Below are 27,727 nucleotides of genomic sequence, written 5' to 3' on the forward strand. Positions count from 1 at the left end.
AATTTTTCCTACTTAAAGTACGTTGTCATGACCCTAATTTGAATTATTTTCTATAGACGTTCAGATATTCTCAAAAAAACTTGTCATTATAATATAAAATTATCTCAAAACATTTTTTTTATGACGTTTTTTCACCACTTGTAGGCAATGGTGATTTTCACTTACATAGAGTACTAATTTGATTAAGGAAAAATCATGTTCATTCATAATTTTCATTTTAAAAGTGTATTCATTCCTTCTGCAAATCCATACTGTCATGCCTCTTCCCCAATATCGTCAACGCGAATAGTTCGTTAGTCGAAAATACTGAATAATTAAACAAACTAAATGGCGTCACTGGTGGTTCTTTTTTCCACTCCGCTAAACTGTCATCTCAAACAAAAACAAATGGATCATACAACTGGTGAGTATGAAATATATTTCGGCTTTTTAATTATTAATTATTTTATCTTATCAGCTATGAATACATTCGACTCGTTTGCTTCCATCAATCGGTAAGTGAGAAAGATGATTTCTCCCATCAGTGCGGATTTCCACTTCTATCACAGCAGCCAACAACATCCGTTTTCCTGCAGCAGTAACCTATAACCCCTGTTGGCAATGCCGGGGGACAGCATCAACAGCAGCAGCAGCAGAATTTGACCATGGTATGGTATTGCGAAGAACTTTCCCCATTAGAGGTTCCGTGCTTCGCGCACATTCAAAATCCTCTTCAGACACGAAAACTCAACGACAAGGAGGTATTTATCAACTTGCTCAGCTGAATTACCACCCGGAGGAACCCGAATGCACTGATTCCGTTGTATAGTAGAATGAAAATAGGCGAGGTAAGCGAACGTAATCGCATGATATTTTAATAGTTCGCATTTTTATCCGGATCATACAACTGGTGAGTAGGGAATTCATTTCTGCTTTTCACTTACTAATCATTTTATTTTGTTTCAGCTATGAATACATCCGACTCAATCAATCGGCGAGTGAGAAAGATGATTTCCCTCATCACCACATTGCTTATTTCCACTTCTGTCACGCCAGCCAACAGCATCAGCTTTCCCGCAGCAGTATCCTTTAAGTCCAGGGTGCTATTCCGGGGAACAGCATCATCAGTAACAGCAGCAGGACCTGGCCATCGATAGTATTTCGAGCAATTTTCCCCATCGGAGATCCCGTGCTTCACGCACATTGAAGAAACCTCCTCAGCCACATATGTGTGTCAAGGAGAAAAAGGAGCTGGATTCGAATCGTCAATCCAGACAACCCGAATGCACCGATTGCATTATATATCTTGTTTATATTTTATATGCATTTTGTGTTTTTTTGAATAAAATGATTAAAAACGATCAATGTTTTTCCTTTTCATGTTTCATAACAAACCAATACAAACAAGAGACGATCAGTGTTGGAAGCAGCGTTACATGCAGGTCGACGCCTTGCATATGTTGGCAAAAAAGTGGCGTCAAGTTGTTCGATGAATGCATATGAAAGGTCGATAAATCGATTGCAAGGTGGCAGCATTTGAGGTCGATTGTTGACATTTCATCGACCCGATCTTGGCAGGCAAAACGGATTGTGGGAGGGCTGCGTCGCGTTGACACGGTATGTATAAAAGGGTGGGCTGCGCACTTCGAGCGGAATATATTAGATGTGAAGAGAAGATTATATTCACCATCCACACAATTAGTAGTCACCCAATGCAGAAAGTTCTGCTTCTTTAAAACCCCCTTCAGATGGAAGCGATCATAAACTATGATAACGCGTGTAGAAGTGGTAGGTGGTGAAGTGAAGCATTTCTCCACAAAACTTTTTGCGACTGGCATGATCATGTCCATTTAATTCTTTAGTTGATATGGTTCTCTAGAGTTGGAACTTCAAATCAAACCAAATAGCAACAACATAATTGCGTACATATCGTCTCGATGACAGCTCAATTGAAACTCCTTCTCGTTCCACATTGTCAGGTGTTCTTCAACTCCTATGCCTTTCAATTGTGCCGTCAAAATTATGCTTCCTGTAGCAATCACACAGTTTAAACCCGTTCGAAATGCTTCAAGAATCGGAGACCGGTTCTGAGCGGGGAATGTCACAATGTCGACTGAAGCCTCCTTTCACCCGACCAAACAAATATAGTGATTGAAATTGGAATTCCAAGATGGCAAGACACCGGCCTTCCTTCCTTTTTCCAGCCAAAGTGGTAAATAACCCTCTATATTTTTATGACCACTTTGCCCCTTACTTGTTAAAAATAGTTCTTCCCTTTTATGTTTAAGAATTTTAATAAAATCATCAATATTAACAGCAACTTTAATGGCAGATGCGAATAAATGTTCGAAAGGTCACCAATTAATCTCAGGTGAGAAGCATGGGTTTCCAAATAAATCGTAGCACAACAGGGCTAAGCCACATACTTTCTTCATACTCAAAAAAAAATGGTAAGAGTTGTATCTAGGACACGACCGCATATTTTCGACGTAGAACTAAGCAATTATATTATTCAATCTACTTGTTTACCACTTCGAATATTATTCTTGAATGCATCGAAATTCTTCGTTACAAATAAATTTGATGAACGTCCTTTTTCGTTTGATATGATGCCAAAATATGTGAACCTACCAAATATGTGAACTACCAAACCACTACCAAAATATGTGAACGGAAAAATTGTCAAACGATCATTGTATTTTACATTTCAATCTGAAATTATTGTACATCTCATGTTTACGTAGTTCTCGAACCGCGAATGTTCATTCACCTCTGGTATCTGAAATGACGTTTTTTCCCAGGCTTCTCAGTTTAAAAGTACGCTTTAGGGAAACATATTCCGGTCTGCACAACGACAAGCGAGTACAAAAGTACTCAACACCATAAAATACCCCAAACTTGCATGTATTTGTAAAGCGGATTCCCCCAGGCACATAAATTTTGAAGTCCGTGTTAGGGGAACACAGCTCAGTGGGAACAAAAATACCCCCGACTTACATGTATATTTGCAAAGCGAATTCCTCCAGGCACATTGATTTTGAAGTCTGTGTTGGGGAAACCGTAAATCGGCCCAATCGAAGTTAGGGCGTTTAGATAACGCTTGACATTTTACAGTTATTCATTTGTTCATCTCATGAAAAATAACATTTTATCAATTGTGATAGACACGTAGAAATATTTTCTAACAATTGATGCAAACATCTTTCTGATCTGATAAGAAATGTTCGAGTTGTATGCATTCGAAATACGGGTAGGCATACACAAATCGACAGAACAAATGTATGGGAAAAAAGGAAGATCTTCCAGTTTTCATTAATTTTAACCGTTTAGAGATTAGCGAATTGTAATGTATAGCATATCAATCAAATCTTAGAGAATTTCTGATTCGATTGGTATGCAAGTCATGAGAATTTGTTCACAGTGAAAATAGTTATTAACGTTAACTTTAGACGTTTAACTTTAGAAATAGTTATTAACGTTAAAAAGACGGGACATTCCTAAATGATCGAAAAAACGGTATTGTCTCGTTCAGAACGGTACGTTTGGTCAGCCTATTCATATGCGACATAGAATATGCCAAGTTGTGTGATTCAATGTTTGCTGGGTAAGAGCCTCCGCAGAATGCAGACATTTCATCAGCCGATAGTTGTGTACGGTTTAGGCTAGGGCAAACACCGATCCAAGTGAATCGATGCATTCCCAGCGAACATCAAATCGTATAACTAGCACAAACGCATCGTCATATATCCCATATTTTGGGGGGTATATGATGCGCCTAACTAGCATATAAATGCCAAAGCGGAAGCGATATACATACATGACAAATGCTTGAGAATTGGTTTGGTTAATAATATTCTTTATATTCGCATTTTATGTCGTACGTATATACAAATAATGTCGAAAATATTTGTAAGGTTATGATTAAATTTAAAACCTAACGAATCACCATTTCTATGCATGAGAACATTTATGTTTGTAGAAATAAAAACTATTTAATTGCTGGGAGTGGAATATTAATCTTTAAAATGAGTGATGGTTGTTGGTTTACAAAATTTAACCGGTCCGCGGGATAATCGGAGACTGCCCAAAGCCAAATGGTGACTGCCTGTTGATAAGATAGCGGAAGATGTGCTGAGTGCTGAGTGCAGCCCACTTGATCGCTAAGACGATGCCCGTGTTACCAGAACTGGGCATGCCACACAAATACCACTGAACTTATTGAGAGAATTCAGACTTCCGAACGCTTGTGTTTAACCTCCCTTTCGTGTTTCATGTGAAAGCTTTCTTTCGTACTCTTTTCAAATACCGCTTCTCTGTCCAACTTAGTGATCAAACGACCGCACCTTGTACCTTAGATTCGTCTTGAAATAACCATCAACAATCATGATGTGTCAAATTCATAATATGATGTAATATGAAATCATTAGCTTAAACTAGAACAAAACAAAGCACAACATGCAGAATGCGTCTTGTGAATAGAAATAAATATATGCAACATTTGGGATGCAATTATCGCCCTCTCCATCATTCGCATGTTATCAGAAGGAGAGAGGAAATATTCCTCATCATTTTAGATTAAGAGAATCGTGTATATATACTGTACAAAACTGAAATAAAGATTAAGTATCAAGCAGAACTCACGCGAAAACATAAAATTTTTCTTTTTATTTAGAGAAATTTTACTACGGTTGTGATTTGATCTCACTTTATATAAAACTTAGAACATGCCAAGTTATTCGTTTTAATGTTTGCTAGATAGAGATCACAGACCTTGCATAAGCATATTGTGTTTACAGGTTGTTTGAATACGAAATGTGCTTGGAAACATATTTATTCGTTTTGGAGAATTTGTTAAACTGTTTTACCTTCAACTTGATACCTTGATCCATATATCTGGCATCCCTATAAATTTTGACAGATAGCTGTCCATTTTACTTTTTATAGTGGGTCATACTGTCATAACAAATTATTATGTGATTGTTTATTTTCATCCTGTTGAGTCGTTGGTCGAACGGATTACCGGATCACTTTACGGGAATGCATAACCAGGACATAGGTTGCCGGATTTGCAACCAGCCGGAAACAACTCTGAATACGCTCAAATCCATTGACAGTACCGATGATGGCATCATCGTGGCTAAGATGATTGAAAATCTGGCAGATATTAGGGTAACTGAATCGCATTCTTTTATCTAGCAAATGCAGTTTACTGATGATTATTTTAGATCCCTGAAAACGATTGTTTCTCCCGGAAGATTTGTATGGAATGTTTACAGAAGGTTAAAATAGGTTACTCCATCAGGCAAACAATTCAAGAAGTGGAGAAAACCAACCATAATGGAGGGATTGAAATATCAACCAACCAAAATAGGGATCTCGAAATTCCCATACATGAGCAGGTTGCTTGTGGAAAAGAAATCAAATTGGAACATGTTTGGAACGAAGATGAAGAGTGCGAGTACGAGTACCTCGAAGAGGAATATTTAAATGAAAGCAGGCAAAGTGTGAAAAATGAAAAAACGACTGGTGGTGGTTTACGATCCCCACAGAGGACTAATCAATGCGCCCCAACGATGGCAAGCGCCGAACGCGCACCTGAGAATACTAACTTCGTAATGCCGAAACCGGAAGTAATCCTGCGGACAATTGACCGCGTGGATCATCTGTTGGTTGAAGTAAAAGGGGACCGATGCTGCGGTTGTAGTTTCGTTGGAGCTAATCGAAGGGAACTGTTGCAACATTCGGCTAGCGAACACTCAATTGAGATAGAGGGAAGCGGAAATTATTGTCCCATTTGCTTTTTCAAATTTCACAGTGAGAATGCCCTCACAAGACACATAGACGAGAGTAAATCGAGAAGTATTTTCGTTTGTAAAAATTGTGAGAAATATTTCAATGATACGCGTAAAATGGAATCGCACCTGCAAAATTGCGAAGGTTCTTTAGGGTAAGCCTGGTTTGTATATTCTGTGAAACTCGTGTCAACAAATTAATTTGTAGGAATACAGCCAACGTTGATCCTGCTATCAATGGGCCAACCGATATGGAAACGAATGAATCCGATATGGTGATTCTCCAAGTCCAGAAAAACGATGAGGATGAGTACGACGCCAGTGGAATCGACGAAAACGAAATTGACAGCGATTGGGAGAATATGGTAGAGGAACTGGAAGCGGAAGGACTTATCATGGATCCGCGTATAGTGGATCCTGAAGTGACACAGAAGCGAAATCAAAATCGATACAGTATGGAAGAAGACACAAGTTGTTTCGATGGAGAACGATTGTCTTTTATCCAAGAGTCCCAAATCGTGCAAAGGATAACGTTTAAAACATTCCAATTCGTCAAACTTAAAGGCGAACGATGTTGTGGCTGTGAGTTCATCTGCCAGAAACGAGAGCAGCTATTTAAGCATGCAAAAGAAAAGCACGAACAAGATGCTACTATTCCTTCCAATGGTCTGATTTGCCCAATATGCTACATGAACTTTGCAGATAACAAACAACTGCTGAAGCATATTAACTTCAATACCAGTCGAGATCTGTTGGTCTGCTCGCTTTGCGATGAAGCTTTCACGGGGAAAGGTTCCCTGCGGTATCACCAGGAATGCAGTGAAAAACACCAACAAAATTTCCAGCAACTGTTCGGCGGCAGGGAAGCTGATGAAAAATTACTTGTAGAGCTGAAGGATGACGATGTGATGAAGGCCTTCGAATACGAGTCCTTGGATGGAAATATCAGAGACAAAAATCGGATCCGATCCAACAATCGGTCGATTACAAGACACCGACATTTAAAAATGCCGGACAAACGGTTTATAACTCACGTGGAAGAATATAAGAATTATGAAACAATAATCGTTAGCGGAGAACGATGCTGTGGCTGTGGACAGTTCTTCGACACATATCACGAACTGCTGGAGCACGGGCGTCGAACGCATCTGATAGAGAATGCAGAATCGATAGGCGAGTATCAGTGCGGAGTGTGTTTCGCCCGCTTCGAATGGGATCGCGGTCTGCTAATGCACAGGTCTATGCGAAGAAAAGTTAATGAGTTCTACCACTGCAAGATTTGTGATTTAATGTTCTCCAAGAAGTACAGCATGGCAAAACACCTTCAGAATGCTCCGAACCATCTTGCAAGTATGATTGATAAAGCAATCGAAAAGGCAGTTCCCGTAGATCAGTTGGAAAAGGACGAAGATATAGCCGAAGCCCTTGAGCTTCACACGCGAACTCGTCCCACGTTGAGTGCAGCAAATGCAGCGAACAGCAAGTTCCACTGTTGCTTTCCAAAATGTGGTCAAGAGTTTGCTAATGAGGAGCTACTGTTGAATCACTGTCAGGATAAACACGCAGGGAAGCGGCGTGAAAATGATGCTGAACGATCAAGCGATACGCACGTATGCCCCGGTTGTTGCAAAGCGTTCGAAAACACCACCTGTCTGGTTTGGCACCGTTTCACTCGCTTCACCAAGCAATATCCCTGCCGATTCTGCGGGCAGATTTTCACCCGTTGGCCCGCCTATCGGGAACACGAGAATGTGGTCCACCTGGGAAAATCTAGTGAATTTCCCTGTGAAATTTGCAATAAAATCTTTCGCACTGCTCAACGATTGAAGGCACACATGGACGTTCACTCGCAAACACGCAATCAAATTTGTGACACATGTGGGGCGTGTTTCAGAAATAGAGGGGTACTGAAACGACATCGGCGATCTGTCCACGCCAACGACTATCCGTTCGATTGCAAAGTTTGCACGAAGAAGTTCCCCACGCAGGAACAACTCAATGCTCACAACCGAGTGCACACGGGCGTCAAACCGTACCCGTGTCGATTTTGTGAGCGAGCTTTCTCACATTTCACCGACCGAAAGCGACACGAAATGTCGACCCATACAGGCGAGCGCCCGCATCAGTGTCCACACTGTCCCGCGGCATACATCCGGAACCGAGAGCTGGTGATCCACATGCAAAAACACACCGAGGAATGTGCAGCATAGCATTTTACACGCGTTAATGGGCTATTTTATATTGTTTAAGAAATACAGTAAAAGATTGTTTTAATAAATCGTAATTTGCCTTTTGGTTTACGTTCCAGCCTCTTGAAAACCAATTCATTTATTTGCAAAGCACAATCGCAATAAGTTTATGAAGCCGGTAAATCTTTGTTTATTAATTTACAAAGATACGTAACCCATTTTATGCCAAACGTTCGAAAAATCGAATAGCAACTTTGATAATTTTTCATGGCTTTGGAAAGCAACCATATGGTTAGGTTTTGACATCAAATTATAGCTATTCCATTAGCTACCACTACCACTCGCTTTTATACCGATTGGTGTGATTTCAATAGCCTGTTTTCAAAGCAATTTTAAGGCAATTGAAACAAGTTTTTGGATCAAAAAGTAACAAGCATAGAACGCGTAGACATTTTATCTTTCGAATGAAGTTTATATCATACCATTTCGTTCAGTTGTTTAAAAGCTGTTAACGCTCAAAATCTCGTTCTCCGGCGTAACGCTTTCGTTTTCGAAACTTTGAACTTACACCCGCCGTAGTCCTACATCAAAAATAATTCTTGAAGATTGGGGTTTCTGTAACACCAATAACTAAAATTACACCAATTGTTTTCATTAAAAAATTAATTTTTACAGCTTGGTCGTTAATGGGTTGTTCTTCGCTTGTCCAGAAATGATTGACTACTCGCAGTTGTTGGGCCCTATTACGAAAATCGAATCGAGGATTCGATACAATCACTATCACTAACAGGGACACAACGAAGGAAACATCATTAAACGTTGACATTGGCGTTTCTGAGGAACAGGTATAGATGAAGCAGATGATCAGGATCACAGCTACCTAAGTTATCCTGGACGAGGATATCCGATTGTCTGCCCCGTTCTCTCAGTGCTCTAGAGAGCTGAGAGCGAGCAGCATGGAACCGGATACACGATCAGACAATATGCTCGATGTCGTGGTAGCCATCGCCACAATCACAAATATTGTTTGCTTCGAGCCCAGTGCGATAAATATGCGATATGTTAGGAAATAAGATGAGCGTTTATCTAACTTTCCCATATTTTTCCGAAAATATCGACGGAATAGCATTGGAGCGTAGATGATCTGAGATTGGCGTCGTGCACAAATAACGTAACTCGATAAGGGGGGAGGGGGGTCGAGGTTGCGTTACGTAGGAGGGGAGGGGGTCCAAAATCCCGATTTTTAGCGTTACGTAATTGTGCACGACGCCATTCCATGTTTTTTTTTGTCGCATGGACAGATAAAAAATGACAGAGGGATTGCGAAAGTATGGGAAGCAAACTTGGTTAGAGATGCCTGGTTAAGGGTACACGTCGTTGATAAGGTACTCATGGTATAAAGACATAAAACTTGACTGAGGAGTCAGTTGGAGTAGATTTTCGAAGTTATCAATCACCAATGGATTCATGATCTTGCAACAGATGAGAAATCTGTATGATAATTCTGTGAACCGAAGAGTAAGCGGAAATACTCCCGCCAAGACTTCGAGACTCATCGTATGTGTCGAATGCACACGCCCCATGGCTATACGAAGTAACGATATTGTATCCTCTCCAGCTTGAGAATATGAATCCTGGCAGCTGATCGGAAGGAAAAACTACCATACTCTAACGTTGATAATATCGTTGTTTTGTACAGCTTAATAAGGTCTCCTGGATGGGCACCCCACCATGTTCCGGTTATTGTTTGGAGAAAATTGATTCTTTGCTGGCATTTCTGTTTCAAATACGCAAAATGTTCCCCAGGTACATTTAGAGTCAAAATATACTCCAAGGTATTTGAAAAACATAGTGCCTGATCGTTTTGCCGGATAGGTGAAGCTGGAATTGGGCGGGTTCGTGCTTCCTAGAAAAACCGACCATTTCGGTTTTCTCCGTAGAGAATTCGATACACAGCTTGAGAGCCCAGATGAACAGGTTGTTCAGGGTATCTTGCAAGGATTTTTGCAGAACGACGGGATTAGTACCCGAGATGGAAATAGCTCCATCGTCTGCAAGTTATCTCAACGTGCAATCTCTAGTTAGACAAACGTCTATACCATTGACTTAAAAACTATGCAAGAGGGAGCTTAGGCAGCAGCTTTGTGGTAAGCCCATAAAACTGTAACTGCCCATGTAAAACTGAAGATTTCAAGCTACTATGATAGAAAAACATGGGCTTTTCTGACAGTAAATTGTACAGGAAATTGTTCAGAATTGGCGAAAGTCCACGATTATGAAGCTTCTCTGAGAGAATTTCCATGGAAATGGAATCAAATGCCTCTTTCAAAATTTGTTGATTATCTTCAAGTAGTGGTTGGACATAAATCTAGTTTTTAAAGGGGAACTACTCTGGAAGGTCGAAATTTGTATTTGTATTTCTTCGTTAACATTTTCTGTATTCTGTTATTTGTTAGTGTTGCTAGAGATTTTTGTTTTTTTTTTCTAGGATGTTGGAATTATAGTTGGGTGTTGAGACATTTTGGTTATTGGTTAAGGTACATTTGAAGATTTATTCTTTTTTACTTTTTCATGCCGATATAGTGATTATTATGTTGCTGGCCGCTGAGTGCATGGACTCGCTCAGCTGCCTGTAGCATAACAAACACTATGTTGGCATCCAAAAAATAAATGAAACATCTTCAAATATACCTTAATCAATTACCAAAATGTCTCAACACCCAACTTTATTTCCAACATCCGAAAAAAACCACTCATCACTGTATGTCACAACACAACTGCATAATCGGGCCCAGTGAAGCAGATGAATTTACTGTATCTATTGAAAATCTAACCACGCATGTTAAGCTCTTTATGTGTTATTGAATCATGCGACTTTTCAATCGACAAATAGGTGGTGCGTTGAGACTCTGTACTCACGGTATTTCTGAAGAATCTGTCGTAAGGAGAAATTTTGATCAGCCGGTGTTAAATGTAGCAGCCCTGATAACTTCCCACGAATCTGTTCGTAAGTGGCGATAGACGACGGGAGATGATTTAGGAAAGCATTTTGTAGGCGACATTTTTTACGGTGATTGCACGAAAGTTTTCAGTTTAGTTTGTCACTTTTATTGAAGATAGGGCAAATAACTCCATATTTCCACTCCCCGGTAGATATTCTGTTTCCCCATTTCTGACAATCAGTCGATGCGAAAAAAAACTTTTCCGGGCACATCTTGATAAGTTTCGCTACGATACCATCCCTTCCCAGTTGAATTGTTCTTAAACTGTTTGATGACATTCATAGCATCACCTATCGTTGGGGTGCATATTCATATTTTACTGTACCAACGATACCAACGTACTCTGGGACATCTGCTTGCTTCAATCACAAAAGATTGTACCGTCATGGGCATCGATATCGAATGTTGTTCACGCGGAGAGTTCAAATCTTGTGTATCGTTCGTGGGTTGACCACAAAGGTGCGACTTACAAGGTTATCAACCAACTCCACTATCTCGCAGGAGAACCATCATGATACTACTGTTTTACGTCCCTAGTACCACCAGGACTGGGAAAAGACCCTCGTAGCGGCATCAATTTATGGTTTCCGATTTTTTTCTTGGGAACTGGCAATGCCAATTGCTCATCTCACGTCACCCTAGACAGTTCTCATGAACGAATGCAAACCAGGAAAACCATCAAACATTCATGGACCAAAAAGCTTCAATCGAGCTGGCAAGTTAGACCTTTGTGCTTCTTTAGAAATCGCCAGAAACGCTTCTAAAAACAGTCTTCCTTATATGGAAGATCGGCCTTGACGTCAGTCGCAGAAATAACATGCTTTATGTTGGTTTACACAAAAGTAATATCTCCTTTGTTCATATGCAGCAGTTCTTGTCGTTAAACTTCATTACTTGCAAAAGAAAATACTGAGATATCCTTACGTGACGAGAGCTCGGCTGAATATTTTTCTAATTTCGCTCTATCGATTTGGAAATCTGCTTCAACATCCATTGTCGGTCGCTTCACACATCAGCTAACAATTCCTCTGCATACTCAGAATGTACTGCTTCCACTTCCGGGTTCCTTGTTCCGATGTGTTCACCCAAGTGAGATCCATAATGACCATGAGGGAGTGTTAAACGCACTAGCATCCGGGAAATGGAAATTTTTAAACGTATAAGGGCCATCGTTTTTCATCGTAGTGGAAGGTGTTTTTGTTCGAAAGAGAATGTTTATAAGCTTTTATTTGTTACCTTTTTACTATCAGACACCGGTGACTGACGCAATCTGAGCGAAAAACTCGGTTTCAGTGTCAGTGACTGACGTGGCAGTCAACGTGTTAAAGCACTGCGTCCTTTTGCTATTGAATCTTGCCTCAAGATTACCTCAATTGATGAAAATGATGAATCGTAGTACACATTCATATCGATTATCATTCATTCGTTTCCTTGTGGCTATCATTCCTACCCTTTAGTAATACTACTGTGACTGGGTGACGTACTGACCACTGTATAGAGAATCGAACGAAGATACGTACCTGATCGACTCTTATGGAATCCTTCGTACTTTAGCACTTCAGTCAGTTTGAAGGATTTAAAAGGTTTAAATGCTCCGATATCGTCTCCTCCTGTCGTTTATCGTCAGCTGCTGATCCATGTATAGGAATGTCCACTATTGATTTGAGCAAACCTGACTGGCTTCCTGCTAATGGCAGTCGTCCTGTTGAACTGTGTGTCTTCAAAATGTCCTCGATCTCAGCAAGGTTTTGCATTAGTAGCTATATATTTATAATTTACTTTTTTGTATACAGTTGGAAACAAATTAATGCGCGCGAGAGAGCCGAATAAAGCTTTCGCTCATGTGATGTGTGACTGTGTGACTCACTTGATCACGTGAGTCAAATGAAACATTTTTCATAGGTAACTAGAAAACGGCTTTGGATATGATAGAACGACTGACGAACGAATTTTTATATTACACAGTACTGAGTAATGTATTCTTTTAAAAATTTCATCGATGTTTAGAATTTCTACTCCTAAAATAGCATTATGATTCAATGTTACGTTTTCCCTCAAAGTATCCTGCATTTCAAAAAACAAAAGCCTTACTTATACAGAAACGCGCAAACTAGAGCTCGACTATAACCGAAAGACTTAAAATAACACGATCGCACTAGTTACGAAGATGTAAAAAAAGAACCTTCGTATAAACCTGGACACCAGATCTAGACTATGGTCTAAGTTGACGTTATGTGCTCATTAACCTTGATATTTGACCCGCTCTCTTCAGTGTAATCAGCAGAAGCAGAAGTTGCTTCTCCGCGATAATTTCCCGAGTGTGGCCTTCAGTTTTAAATTATTATCACATATGAACTAGTAGCACTTTTATGAACAAAGAAAAACCTATGCATAATCCCACTCTCCTCACCAATTAGCAAACTTAGGCGATGAGAATGTTTTCGAAAGCAAATAGACCTCTAAGCTGTCCGATTAGGTTTAAGTAGAGCGGCCTCCTGTGCCGAATCCGGGAACAAAGTGTGATAGTTGATCAACGGTACGTAGGCCGCAGTGATAACTCGCCCAGCAAACCACCTTCCGTGGAGTGCATTCACGGCAAGAACTGCAGTTGCTATGCTGGGACATTTCACGTACACATTTCCACCCGGTGATTGCTTGTCGACGTAAACGTGCAGTACACCACCATGTTTGTTACATTCCTCGATGACATCGTCCTTTATCTCGATATCCCAATTAGCATTGCTTTCAGTGGCTGGATCGAACATATTCGACAGCAAGAAACATTGTGTGGCAATCGGCGGCGACTGCTGGACCGGTTGCTGGGGAGCTGGCTGTGGAGCCGTAGCCAACAGTGCATCGGCTGCCGCTCGCGGAACCGCAAGGCCCGCGCCTTCGGCAAGTTTGAACATCAGCTGTAACCGCCCGGTCGCTCCGAGATCAATGCCACTGCGATCCATTTCATCTGTATCGAGCGATGCGTGTGTGGTTACGTCCAACCGTTCCGTCACGTTGCCCACCTTCATGGGACGACCAGCCAGCTCGAATCCGTTCAGTTGCTCGAGTGCTTTCTTGGCGTCATCTGCATTGTGGAACTGCAATAAACAGAAGAAAAAAAAGTTGTTGAAAATTAAATATAATTGTCTCAATGCCATCTCTAACTCTATATTATGAAATTATTGAACAAATTGGGAAACAGGTAACGTTTTTATGAAATAATTTTAACGTTAATGAATATTTTCACTGCGAACCGATTTTGATGACAGACACACAAAATGTGCATTTCTGAGCTTACTGTCATCAATGAGTAACTACAGTGTCAGGCGCGCGCAAATCGCTCGCTCGAAATGAAAATACAGCATGAATTACTCGAGTCCATGATTGCGCATGAAACATAGACCGAGACTCGAATTCGGTCAAATAAAGTTGGATAATCTGTTTCGCCTAATGAAAAACCAATGGTTAATAAACCGCAAGAGTTGTTCGACACGATCAAAGATTTATCTCCGTTACAACTGTTTACACTCTCGGACATAACTCTATTTATACGTGGGATAAATCAATACCACGCTGCTGGTCATCAAAATTCCACGTTTCTATTCGACTAAAAATGTAAGTTTTGACCAATGTTGATTTTTTCGAACAGTCATTTACTTGAATATTGTTTTTCTCAGCGCCAATAATCAACGTAACACCAACGGCTTCCGTCTAAAAAATATGTTTTACAACTTGGCCGGTAATTGGTTAATCTTTCAGGAGTGTGAAGAAAATCCGATAGTTTTACTCCAACATATCTTTATCAGGTTGTTCTCTCAACAACCGGAAATTCACTGATTTACCAGTAATCTCCCAGTATATAGACTAGTAATCAAATTTACTACTAGTTTTGTACAGGGTTCAACATTTTCGAAAAAGAAACATGAAAATAAGCTCTTCTCTCGGTCACTTCGCTTCGAGCAGGACTACTTCCATAAACGTCCTCCTTCTCTTGCTACTAAGTCACAGTAAACGCATTCTCCCCAAACATGACTCGTTCGTCAGTTATCCTCGCTCTTATAGCTTGTCAATTCATTTCTAGTTAAAGCTAATCAGCCCTATTCTATATTACGACGGAAATAAAAAATTTCGAAAACGAGAATAATTTTTTAATAGAAATGTAAGGCATTTATACGCGTGATGTTTTTTGCGCAATATTTCTAGCCTACTACACTTTTTCTAAGTGGTTGTTTCTGTTGTAGTTGTTATTCGGATCACGGTCTCTGTGATATTGATATTGTGTATTTTAGACGTTATTAGTATTTATTTAAAGAACAAGATATAATTGAACGAAAAAATATAATAAAAGCAATAAATATTGTAAATAAGTAATAAGTATTGTTCATATAAAAGTTGTCTACAAACTAAGATTGATCTTCATTTAATAATTTATCCGCAAATCGGACCTCGCAAGAAACTCAAAAACGTCGCGTTGGGCGACAACGCGTTAAATGCTACAATTTGATCTGATGCTAGAGACCGTCTTCAGATCATTTACGTCATATAAAATTCTCTTCTTCATCTCAAAATCTGACATTCAGATCTATGTGCAGCCTCCTTGTAGTCTTGTTCAAAGCCTACTCAAAAGCAACGACAATGTATAGCTTGCAATATTTTATCGCGCTCAGACTTAAAATACGGGGCAATGTCAAACACCATCATAAACCTCCTTTTATCATGCCCTAGTTAGAACTTCTCAACTTTTTGGCTGTCAAAAAATAAAAAAATAAATGTTGCGCTGTTGAAATAAATTTCAGATAGCCTTGCTAGATAGCTGGTGGATGATAATCCAGACGACCAGAGTTTTCACCAAACATCAATCTGTGCCATTTTAAACATTCATATTCCACTCCCAACACAAGTCAATCAAACAATTATTATTTCTACAAACATGAATACTCATATATAAAAATAGCGATTCGTGAGGCTATAATAAACATTTTACGAAAATATTTTGCGCCATTTGTTTTTTTTTCTATATCTGTAATAAATCCCATATGAGTATGGCAAAAGTCGTATTTGGTGCTTTGACAATTCATGAATATATTCATATTCAATTTCAACATAATCGCTATTATAGCCGGTCAAAGTTGCATATTCATCCAAACAAATTCGGTAAGCATTTGCCATGTATGTATATGGCCTCCACTTTTGCATGCATATGCCAGTTAGGCGCATTATATGCCAACCAAATTTTAGGGCATATGATAGCTTTCGGTAAAAGAAAAAAGAAAGGAATTGGTTGAAGTTGAACTGCAGGTACTGATTACATAAGAAAGTGATCAGATGCAACACAACCTGGAGGTACCTGGTTCGAGCTCTTGGTGCGAATACGGAACAGCACCCGCATCCTGAGTAGTGTTGATCAACCATAACGAAAACTCCGGATCATTCAGCCAAATGACTGCCATTCCGTTCTCTTAGTACTGTTATGCTTCCTATGTTACAGGTAAAGTAATATTTTCTGTAACATTAGTTTATAAAAAAAATGGTGAAAGTTGTCAAAATTCCAGTCGGACAGTCGGAAAAGAATGCCCGACAAATTTATGATTTTATGGTACCTCATTCCCTGCTTATGCAAACATATCTGCCAAATTCCAGCAAAACAGCGCGAATGTAGAAGCCGTCTACTTCTGCTAGTTTGCCCTCCTAAAGAACTAACTTCATCTACAGATAAAAAAAAACATATTGTGGAAATCAGGGTAAAACCGACACCCTAAAGATTTCCACATATTTTCAAGATCTCGTCCCATGTTTCTTCAACTCGTTACAGAACCTCTCTTCAACTATTCATGAACCGTTCTACAGTATCTGTTGATAATGTTTTTGGTAAAACTCGAATTTTGATAGAATACAAAATTTAATGTTTTTAGGTGTAATAAATAGGAGTGCGGATGAGTAACTGCCGGGCAAAACCGACACCTTTAGAGAAACGAATTAAAACTTCTTACAATAATTTCATAGTATTAGGAGGTTATCTATATGCTATGTGGACATTTTAAAAGGGAAGAGGATGACAGTTGTAAATTGTATGTTGCCCAGATATTGAAAGATAAAAAAGATTCATGTGTTTCAACTGCAAGAAAAAGCTGTTCACTGATAGCTAATTGAACTCCACAGCAATCTCTGCTGATGCAATCTTAGGGCGCGTCCACATTATGCCGAATAATGCCGATCGGCCAGTATCGCGCGGCATATTCGGTTCGTCATGCAATGTGGACGTTCCATCGGGTGCACGAAGCACAATGCCGTCAACGCGAATGTACTTCGGTTTAGGTTCGTCTTTCTTTGATCCGGTCCGATTGGTTTCGGGATGGGTTCCCGAAACCCGGGCGGCACGTTTTCACTTATCCGGCTTTACCGGATTCCGGTCTAGAATTCTTAGCCAGCACTTATGTTTTTCATATTGCAATTATTTTTCACGTTTTTGTTTTCTGGCCAATGCAAAAACCAGACGGTTCTCAAGATCAAGTAAGTAATAGATAAATTTTTGCTCCTGGTCCGGAATACACACGAGAGTTTTGATCCTAGCATAGATGAGCATCCACAGGAGACGTGCCGATTAGCGTTGAACGAAGAGCTATGAATATTATGAAGAGCTACGAAGAGCTACAATGAGCTCTGTCAGCTTTTTTGTTGACATGTCCGTCTCAACATTGGTTTTGGCTGTTTTAATCATTCCAACTCTGCCGTTTTGTCTTCTAAATAAAACACAAGGCAAAAAATGGAGGCGCTTTTCACCTGTCAGTGAAACACATACCAGGTGTCGATTTCAACTGAAGGCAACGAAACCACCTACTGTCTCACAAAATACACTGAACTATGATCTGAGATGAGTTAGGCTCACATCGAATTTTCCAAAATTTTCCGACTAAAGCACTTTAATTCCACTAGCGAAAATTTACACGGACTAACTCCCGTTTGCTGACCGGTTTTTTTGCTGTTTGTTTTGAAGGCAAAGTGATCCGTAGGTGTGGCGGTGGGGAAACGGAAGAAATGACAAGTGTGTACAGGGGACATCAATTTTTTTTCCAAAATTTGATTCTAACTGAAAAAAACAGGGGGTGTCAGTTTTACCATGATTTCCGAAAAACTTACAAAGTCAAACTATTCAAATACTTTTTTTTAATCATTTCTGACAACTGCGATAATCCAAATTCTAATCGTCGGAATTGCCTGACATTCCCTGATTTTCAAAGTTTTTTCAAGTAGTCGACACCCTGTAGTATTTTTTTATTCCATTATCCAGATTGAGATGACGTACCTTTTGTACAATCTATCACCAATCGAAGAAATCGATCAACAATTATCGTGCTCTGACCCCTTTTTCGCTATCTAAAAATTACAAGCAATCAAAGCAATACTTACTGTAATGAATCCATATCCTTTGGAACGACCAGTATCGGAGTCCATGATGAGCTGGATATTATCAATTTTTCCGAACGGCTCAAAAATACCTCGCAGCATGTCCTCAGTAATGTTAAAGTGCAAAGAGCCCACATACAATCGCAATGGACCGGATACTACCTTTGGTGGTGGTGCAGGTGGGGTATTTGCCAGTCGATTTTTCTCTGCCTGGGTGTGCTGAACCGAGATCGGGATTCCTAGCAACCGCTGGCCCGACAACCCAAGCGCCAAGGCAACCGACTCGGGATCCTTGAACTCTATGTAGGCGATGCCCTTGAAACGTTTAGTTTTATTGCACGTTATGAGTCTCACATCTCGAACTTTGCCAACACTGGAGAAAAACTCCTCCAGATCCCGGGCCCGAATCCGTTGTGACAATTGCATACAGAAAACGGTGCGTGCATCTCGTTCCTCCGGGCTGAGCTCCTCCGGGGGTGATCCGTCGCGGTATCGAGCTCCATTTGGGGGTGTGCGTCCACGCCAGCCCTGCCGTGGCGAACGAGAGCGACGTCTACAAAATAAGTAGAATGCGTGTATTATTTTTCATTGCCAGTTTATTAAAATTTAATTCACTACACCTACCTTCGGAATTCTTTCTCCCGCGCTGGTGGTTGATGCCGATCGCGCGATCGGCGCCTCTCACGATCCCGATTGTAGTGATGCTCGCGCTCGCGTTCACGCTCAGGGCGCTCGCGGCGACGTTCCTTTTCTTTTATGTCTTTAGAGCGATCCTTACCACGGGATTTCGAGCGAGACCGATCCTTGCTTCGGCGACGGGTGCGTTCCTTCTCCTTATCCTTATCCTTGTCTCGCCTTTCCCGAGATTGATTTCCCAAACGTTTTTCTCCATCACGATCCCTGTGTTCTCGCGAACGACTGCGATGTCTGGAATACGTTTAGAAGAATATGAATTTGCAAGATGTCCCATTTACTAGAGTGAAAAATCCAACTCACCTAGACGATTTGCTGCGTCCATTATCCCGGTCCCTTCTTTCTCCGTGGGACATCCCATTGTTTGCAGGTGATCCGTCGTCCTAACGGGCACACACAAATATACGTATAAGATTTGGTTTTGGATTTGGATATGAAGAGCGGAGGTTTTAGTAGGGAATGGGTTTGAAAAGTCAAATATTTCAAGCATTCACGCAATGAATTTCCGACACGTTGTTCGAGACCATAGACGGTGCCACATCATTTCGACGGTTATCGCAGATTCCATGTTTGGGTTTTGATAGAAAATATTTGGAGCGAGAGAAAAATAATAAAAATGAAAAAAGAAAAAGAGAATCGACGAGCATTAATATATTTTGTAGCTAGGTAGGAATGTCACTTAAAAGTAAGCTTATTTGGTAGGAAATAAAATAAAATAACCACTGTAGACCGTTGTTTGGCGGTCTCTGTATTGTCATTACGCTTTTTTTCCTGCTTGTTGACCCAATGTACTCTGTGAATGAGAATGATAACCAATTTCCGCAGCTCGCACAACCAACAACGTGCGGTTTGATGTTGTTGCTTCTTCTCCGAAGCGTGATTTTAACTTACCGTTCAGTTTTGCTCTGTCATCGCACGGTTTAAGGTTCCGTGTGGTTCGGAGATCAAGAGAACCTCAACCAACTCGCAATTACTGAATGACACACTCAACATCAGGTTGTGCACGCACACACCCATATGTAGAGAGAAGGCAGAAGAACAGCTGTGTCACACAGAGAGATAGAGCGCGCTTTCTGCAAAAATAATACTCTTGAGATATAGGATCTTCAAACTGACTTATGGGGACACGCTTTCGTCTCATTGGTTGGACTCGTGCGGGATCCAATCACAATGCCTCAAGTCGTAAATCAAATTCTACCTTTCGTCACAGCTTGTTACCAATTCAAGTTAACACATTCAGCTCGGTATATGCTCACAAATGCTTGGAAAGCAATAGATCTGTAAGGGAAAATATTGCCTTTGAAAATGTTTCGTTCAAGCGGATAGCATAAATTCTACTGGGCAATGTCTTCAAGGCTCATGCGGTAGTCGTTTCTTGAAGTGATAGCTACAGGTCCTTCAGCTGATAGTTATTCAGATGTGACTATTCATTGATAATTTTTTATTATGAATTATTTTATTATGAATTATAAACAAGTGTATAAATTCAACGTAAATAAATCTAAAACGAATTTTAAAAAATGGCTATGAAAACAAAATTTACGCTAGACGCGTTTAGTTTAGGTCGAAATTTTTTTCGAAAAACAATTTTGAGATGGAACTGGAAAAACCGAGTCACATATGTTATTGGTGTCTTCCGGACCTGTTTCTATCACTAAAAAATCGCTATCACATACATGAACTAGTATAAATGACCAGCATCGGATTACGGAAAGTAAAAACTGAGTCAACTTCGTTCGCACTCGTTCAAGCATAGCTGTTTCCAATGAGAGAAAATAAAACCTATAAACCCTGCGGAGAGGCAACGATGACAAAGACGAGGACCGCTTTTTGGTGGACCGCCAGAACCTAGAAGAGACCCAAAAGAGCAATCATTAGGACCTTACGCCAGACGCGGAAGCAAAAGATGCAAGAGGCGAGTCCCCACACACAGACCAGCAGTGGCATGGAACCTGTAAAGAGATCTTAATCGGCGGGCGATGATTTAGTCGAAACGATGGTTGAGTATCACACCAAACTGGATATGGGCCGATCTAGAACGAAAATTTCAACAACTATGCTTGAGCAAGTTTGGGAGTTCGCAATCGAAATTATCTCAGTTCCAAAGGTTTCTGTGGCAGTAATGAGCTGGTAGATGTAATGTGCTGCTGATTTGCGTTGTTTACTTTGTTTCGATTCCGGAATCTTGCCTTCGATTTGTATGAGCCTCGATAAAGCGGTTGTTTCCACAGGATAAAAGAGGATCTCTTCTTCAATCTAGATTCAAATATAAAATGCCATAGAGAAGGATTACTTAGCATGTATTCACGCGCAAAAAGCAATCGAAAATGTTTGCTTAATTACCTAAAGGCGCGATGTACTTTAAGCCGACCTTTTGGGGTGTTTTATTGCAAAGCTCGCGTGTTCATTTGGGCACTAAATTATGTATTTTTCTTTTCGCTTTATGCGACACCTGCGCGAGTAAGGAAATATTGTTTTGATTATTATAAATGTATTCATAACTGAGCCAATGATTTCGATTTAGAGAGAACGGTATGATTGCTTTATTTACAAACAATGCAATCCGACGAGGAAATGTTAAGGAAATATTCCTGAAACTTGTTTTTAGGAAAAATAAATTGACATCGCTTGCCCAAAAAACGTTCTTATATACATCGTCTGAGGTCATAATTAAAAATTACACTGTTTCTATGGTGAGTACTCTAGGAAGAAATTCACTTAGGTTTCTGCTATGCAGTTTCTCGCACTAAAAAACAAAGCGAGCAACGCATAATGCAAAAAAATACCTTCTAGGATAGATTTGATGCATTACAACAGACCAGATTTGAATGTGTATGCATCTAACACAAAATAATATACGTACATTTCTTGAATCATAGGCATAGATCCAACATGTATTAAACGAGTCGCAGTAAGTATGTAAGTAAATCACAGTAAGCTTCATTTTTTGTTGTTTCTACCGTGTTTTTGTTGCTTCTACCGTCGCATTTATGTACCTATTAAGCAAGCTGGCTAAACCACGAACTCAAACCGTATTGATAACAGTGGGCCTACAGAATGCAGAAACGAGGTTACATTTACGAATACTATTTTAATTCCACCAGAAAATTACAAAACCTCATTTACCGCAATATCTTAAACAGAATGTTTTACCCTGAAAAACCCTGTAATCGTTAAGCTGAAGCCCATTCAAGTGATTACTCACCTCCTTTCTGTAGGGAGCCTCGAGCAACTCCTCGACATCGAACTCTTCCCCCATGGCCGCCATCTTGTCTGAAATTTGCGGATGGTGCTGCTGATAGTTCGGTTCAGAAAAACCAGTTTTCATGCCGATTAGCTACGTTTCTACAGGAAACTCCAGCAGCTGGATATGTCACCAAAATTTCCACACAATCTAACAGTAGATTTGTCGTCGAACTGAACAATAAGAGAGTTTTCCGATAATTTTTCACTGTCTTCCTTGTTTGCTACGCACTTCCACTGATGATGGTTGGTTCTGGAATGTTAACAGCTTTCGGTTGCAGGGTGTTGCAAGGATATACCGCTAGCGTTACCTGTCGCTTCTATCGGTATATGGGTACTTTTTCAAGATGCAGTATTGAAGGTGGGAAGATTGCACCGCTACCGAACGTGGGCAAATTCTGACTTACTATGATTCCATCAATTCACCCTTCTAAACTCGAGTCGGTAGCGAATGATTGATTATCTACCATATTGACCTTAGAATTTAATAAAATGTAGCATGCATTAGTATCTGTAAATAAACTAGTAAAAACAGTTAAGAATTTTGGCCCCCTAAACCTTTGGATCTTTTTTTATCCCATCTATTTATTTTTATTAGGCTCATTTAGCAATGCAGCTGTAACAGAGCCGAATTAATTGTGTACATTTTTTTCTCATGTTGTATCAGTTCAGTTTTTGGTTTTAAGGGACTTTCACCCGATGGTCATTCATCCCTACATGTTGTATATTACACATTAGCCAGATAAATAATAAGATAAATAAATATGTATCAATAAGATACCTATCTTATTGATACATATTTTATCTGTCACACAGTAGCCATTTAGGCGTATAAGTATTCCTATTCTATCGATGCACAACACATGTCGCCTTTTTCGGCGTAAGAATATTGCTATTGTTCGAATGTTCACAGTTCGGCTATATACGCAACGGGACTGTTGATATGAGGCTTCCATTGTTATGTTTTTTCCCCTGTTGGGTGTGAACCACTGCATCCATTATTTTTAACTATTGAGGTATACCCTTTTTTATACTACACTTCAAGCTTATCTACTGCTTATTGATGAAGGAGTAGACTGGAAGCTATAGCGAAATAGGTGCCAATCAGGAATAATCTGTTTGATAAAATTTAGAGCTCCGCAGTTACAAAGCAAATTGATATATTGAATTGATATTAAGTTGATATTTGATAGATTGATTAGCTCCCGTTCGTTGCTCGTTCCGTACGGAATTAGTGGGAAGGCAGTCAGTTCAATTTATTGAGAGGAATAACTCTGATTAGCTTCCGTTCGTAGCTCGTTCCGTAGGGAATTAGTGCGAAGGCAGTCAATTCAGTTTGATCCAGGAACAAGGGTAATTCACTCGACACTTTTCGTACTTCAACCCCGTAAAGTGCCAATCCAGATTCGCAAGGATGATTCCTTCGCATCAACCGAGTTTGCGTATTGGGCATCTTTTACACTCGGACAGTGTCCTGTTACAAGACCAATCTTTCTTATTAAGGCTCAGCAGTTGTTGAGTAATTTGTATAATCGGCGTAATAATTTTTTTTTGCCTGTTTGAGTTTTGCTGCCATCCAATTCGCTGTCACTTCCCGGTCTTCCCATTTCTTCAGCTCACTTTTCAACACACAGTCAGAAAGAATGGTTCTGGACCAGTGAATAGTGGGTTTGAGCCGTTCCTGGTTCATATGCTCGCTCATTACCCTCTATACCGCAATGGCCAGGAATCCAGTACAGTTGTACCAAACTTGCCGTAAAAGGGAAATGCATTCCCAGACAATTTTTGAAGAGCAATTAACCCCTTGCCGTACGATTTATTTTACAATAGTACGGCCCAAACACAAGCATATCGAGTCGTTCCGTTACTATGCCGAGCGTGTGCATCTTACATGGTCGAAGCAGTCCACGCACATCATATCTCCATATCATATGCCTGAAGCGTGTATCCATTTAACATCGATACACAACAAGTGAGGTTCGATGTTGTACGTTCTGGCACAGCCTTATCACGACGAGTGTGGTTCGACGTTGAACGTGAAAGGGTTAAAGGCATTTAGATCTTTAAGTGCCGCTTGACTGTCTGAGAATATGCAGATGATAGCATGTCTATATTTCCTTTTGAGGCAGACATTTAAACATTCTATTATTTCTGCACGAAAAACTGTTGGCCAGTTTCCCATAGCCACAGAAATTTTTGTTCTGGGACCATACACTCCGGCACCTGTTCTGATTCCCATTCTACACCCATCAGTGTAGAACATGATTGAACCATTACGAACGTTGGGACCACTTTCATCCCATACTGAACGAGAATATTCGATCACTCTGTATGTATCACACTGTTCAACTCTGAGGCTGGTTCAACGGGTAAGAGATTCAGGATGCTCAAGTGACCAGTTTTGATCCCGTCTAGTATTTTTTCCACTTGTTTTAGATCACTATTTTTTTAGCCTCTAGGTTAACATATTGGTTCAAAGGTACCAGGTGAATGATAGACTCCAATGCCTTTGAAGGAGTGCTTCGCATTGCTCCAGTAATTGCAAAGCATGCTAGTCGTTGGAGTTTGTTTACCTTTTTTATAGCTACAGTCTCTTCAGTCTTTGGCCACCATACAAGTGAGGCATAGGCTTTTGGATTGAAAACTACTTTAACTAGTCTCCATATCGAAGGAATGTGCTCTAGTATCAGACTTGCCTAAAAAATCTCGATAAGAGGTGGAATTGATTTTGATTCTCCATTTTGAATCAGGGCTGGAAAAATCCCATCTGCGCCTGCAGATTTATGAGGTAGAAAAGATCTCACCGCGTTTATTACTCTGGCCCTCGGTTAGACTAACCTAGCAACTATGTTAACGACATCCTTTGCACTTTCAGGTCCTGTGAGGTGCCTTCGAGAGCATTTTGTGTCTCTATTATAGCCAGGATTTGTATTCGAGTGGACAGATGTAGATCCCGGGAAGTGAGTCTTCATCAGTAAGTCTAGTACTTCTGAGGGAGATTTTGTGAACGAACCGTCGTCCTTTTTCAGGGAACCTAGCCCGTTCGAGTGGTCTTTTGCCAGAGTCTTATTGAGTCTAGCAACGATTAGACTATTTTCAATACTGTCGCAATTATATACCCAAGATTTTAGTTTGTGTGGATGGGAAGTGCAGTCAAAGAGTGCAGATGTACAGATAAAATTTTAATCAAATCCAGTGGCGTCGAGTGGAAATTCCAGCCCCGGGGCGGAATTGTCTGGTTGCATCCACTCCTTCTTCACTATCACCATGCGGTGTACGCCAAAAGGCGCACTATTTATTAAAATCGTGTACCCGGGGGCGGTCCGCACCTCCAGTCGACGCCACTGATCAAATAATACGTATGAATTGAAGAAAAATAACGAAAATGAAATAAATTTCATTTTAAAGCTTAACACGTTGATCCCCGGATTGCTCTTGCTACGCTTTCCGTTTAGCCAGCATCGAGATCATTTGCACAATATCAATACCGACCGATATCAATAGACCGACTACTCCGCTTCGAAAGATATTTATTATTTAAAAAAAATGTCGGAAATTCGACTAGAAAGTGAACACATATCGTTAAAAATCCGAAAACAAACTGTCAGTTCCAGTGATCAATATTTTTCTAACGAAAAGCTCAACGTCAGTCCTTGGGGACCGACACGGCGCTCAACGTGTTAGTTAGTATAAAATACAGAAAACGCTACCGGTTGACCGTATGAGAGTTTTCGAGCCTTCTTTCAACCCAAGTCTTATCCCCTTTTTACACCGTAGAATGCCAATTTGCCTTTTGGGTCTTCTTTAGGAAATCTACACATTAGGCTAGGCAATCTAAGTCAAAAGACAACTTAATGGATATCACAAATAAGATGAGAGCATGTGTCATATGTGAGAGCATGTCAAGTTGGAATATACAAACTAAGCAAATGGCAAATCAAATTTTTCGATCCAACTCAGCATGTCAAGTTGCACGCGGTTCGTGACGGCAACTTTTCCGTTCAATTGCTGTTCCTCCACAGTCGGTTAAGTAATAAAATGGCATTAAGTGAATAATTCAATTTTACACAAAAACAGAAAATTCTGTAATATTGTGATTCGATCGAAATACAGAATCGGTGTAATAACGTTGACAATTTATTTGGCCACTTTCAACGATTTTGCCGTTTTTTTTCCATTCTTTACATTTTTGTTTCTAGACTTCAATTAGTTTGTTCACTTATTGAGAAAAACTCTCAGGTACGGTTATACATATTTCACAATGTCAGCGTACAACTTCAGCATCCAGACTTAAGTTAAGAAGAAAAAGAATTCTAATGAATATGAACGTAAAACTAAGTGAATATGAAGGTAAAGCATCAAAGATCGAACAAGGAAAAGAATTGTCTGCGGTACTCATACACTGTTTCTCCGAAGCCAAATATTTCATACTTTTTGACAAATAATTTTTTATCAACGTTTTAATAAAAAAAATTACACAAAACACGACGAGGATGTGATCTGGCATACTGGTTAACATCAGTACCTCTCGCACTAAAAATCACGAGCTCAATTCTCACTCCCGACATTTTATCATAGCGTCACTTCGCGGTGAAAACGAAAAGATTTGCATGCAAGGTTGTGATTTGATCTGGCACTATATTTGATCAGTACCATCAGTACACGTTGAACAAATTTTATTAAAAGTGGAAAATATTTGGCTTCAGTCGGACATTGCTTTTGCACTTTTACTCTTAGTAACCAAACCTGGGTCATGCGAATAGAACCGAATAGCATAGTTTCAATTGGTTGTCAAAAAGAAACCAATAGAAATGTCAAAAGTGATTCAATAATCCGGAAGGAAAAAAAGTGTTGCTCTTTCATAATGATCTAGTACACAGAGAAGGTATTGTTATTGAAGGAAAAAATTATTGTTTTAATAAAAATGAACGAACCATATTTTTTCATCTATTAATGCTAGCGTAGCGAATCATTTTCACAGACACTGAAATTTCAGTATTTGAACTTAATCCGATTTTACTTCTCGCCAAATGTTAAGTGTTGCCAGAGAAAACCGTAGGGCAGATCAAACAGACATATCATCAACAGCGGGCTGTTCGACAGACATATGTAACGATGTGTCAAGGGTATGTCCGGAATAAACAAACCAAACGCCATAAGCAAACAAGATAGTCGAGTGAGCAGCATTTATTTCCAAATTATATTGTACTTAATTTACGGAGAAGTTTATGAAATTTACTTAAAAAGGAACGAAAAAATGTAAATATTATTATATTTATAATGAATTAAATTTTTCGCATTTCAGCTTAAAGCGATACAAACGTGAAGCAACGCGTTTTGCTTTTAAGGTCGTTCGAAAGATTTGTAAACACTCCGTGTTTCCAACAAAATCTTTAAGATTTTTTCTCGTTTTGTGAGGATTATTTCGACA

General features: G+C 39.9%; 1 protein-coding gene and 1 long non-coding RNA gene across 6 annotated transcripts; one reads left to right on the forward strand and one right to left on the reverse strand.

Annotated features, from left to right (window-relative positions):
- Positions 1–222: 222 nt before the first annotated feature.
- Positions 223–1,340, forward strand: LOC129778055 (uncharacterized). Its single transcript, XR_008743352.1, has 3 exons — positions 223–403; positions 458–889; positions 946–1,340. It is a non-coding gene; the product is annotated as an uncharacterized LOC129778055 (long non-coding RNA).
- Positions 1,341–12,917: 11,577 nt separating this feature from the next.
- Positions 12,918–22,570, reverse strand: LOC129780009 (RNA-binding protein 39). 5 transcript variants are annotated; one of them, XM_055787849.1, is made up of 7 exons: positions 21,397–22,570; positions 21,219–21,309; positions 20,252–20,331; positions 19,357–20,126; positions 18,985–19,287; positions 18,364–18,913; positions 12,919–14,054 (listed from the first exon to the last, which is right to left on the reverse strand). In XM_055787849.1, exons 4-7 carry the CDS (start codon positions 19,407–19,409, stop codon positions 13,422–13,424), a joined length of 1,539 nt encoding a protein of 512 aa, XP_055643824.1. In that variant the 5' UTR covers positions 19,410–20,126; positions 20,252–20,331; positions 21,219–21,309; positions 21,397–22,570; the 3' UTR covers positions 12,919–13,421. The 5 variants fall into 5 exon arrangements, with proteins under 5 accessions (XP_055643821.1, XP_055643825.1, XP_055643824.1 ...); XM_055787848.1 differs by having other exon boundaries at positions 19,357–20,331; XM_055787847.1 differs by having other exon boundaries at positions 19,357–21,309; positions 21,397–21,505; positions 22,259–22,396.
- Positions 22,571–27,727: the final 5,157 nt, after the last annotated feature.

Source organism: Toxorhynchites rutilus, chromosome 3 (genome assembly GCF_029784135.1).
Source record: "Toxorhynchites rutilus septentrionalis strain SRP chromosome 3, ASM2978413v1, whole genome shotgun sequence".
Lineage (NCBI taxonomy): Eukaryota > Metazoa > Arthropoda > Insecta > Diptera > Culicidae > Toxorhynchites > Toxorhynchites rutilus.

Coding starts and splice junctions, on each gene's coding strand:
- LOC129780009 (XM_055787846.1), bottom strand. CDS start 22,381: ATGAAAACTGGTTTTTCTGAACCGAACTATCAGCAGCACCATCCGCAA. Junction 19,437..22,258: donor AGGCTCCCTACAGAAAGGAG/GTGAGTAATCAC, acceptor TGTGCCCGTTAG/GACGACGGATCACCTGCAAA. Junction 14,055..18,363: donor AAGGATATGGATTCATTACA/GTAAGTATTGCT, acceptor TGTTTATTGCAG/TTCCACAATGCAGATGACGC.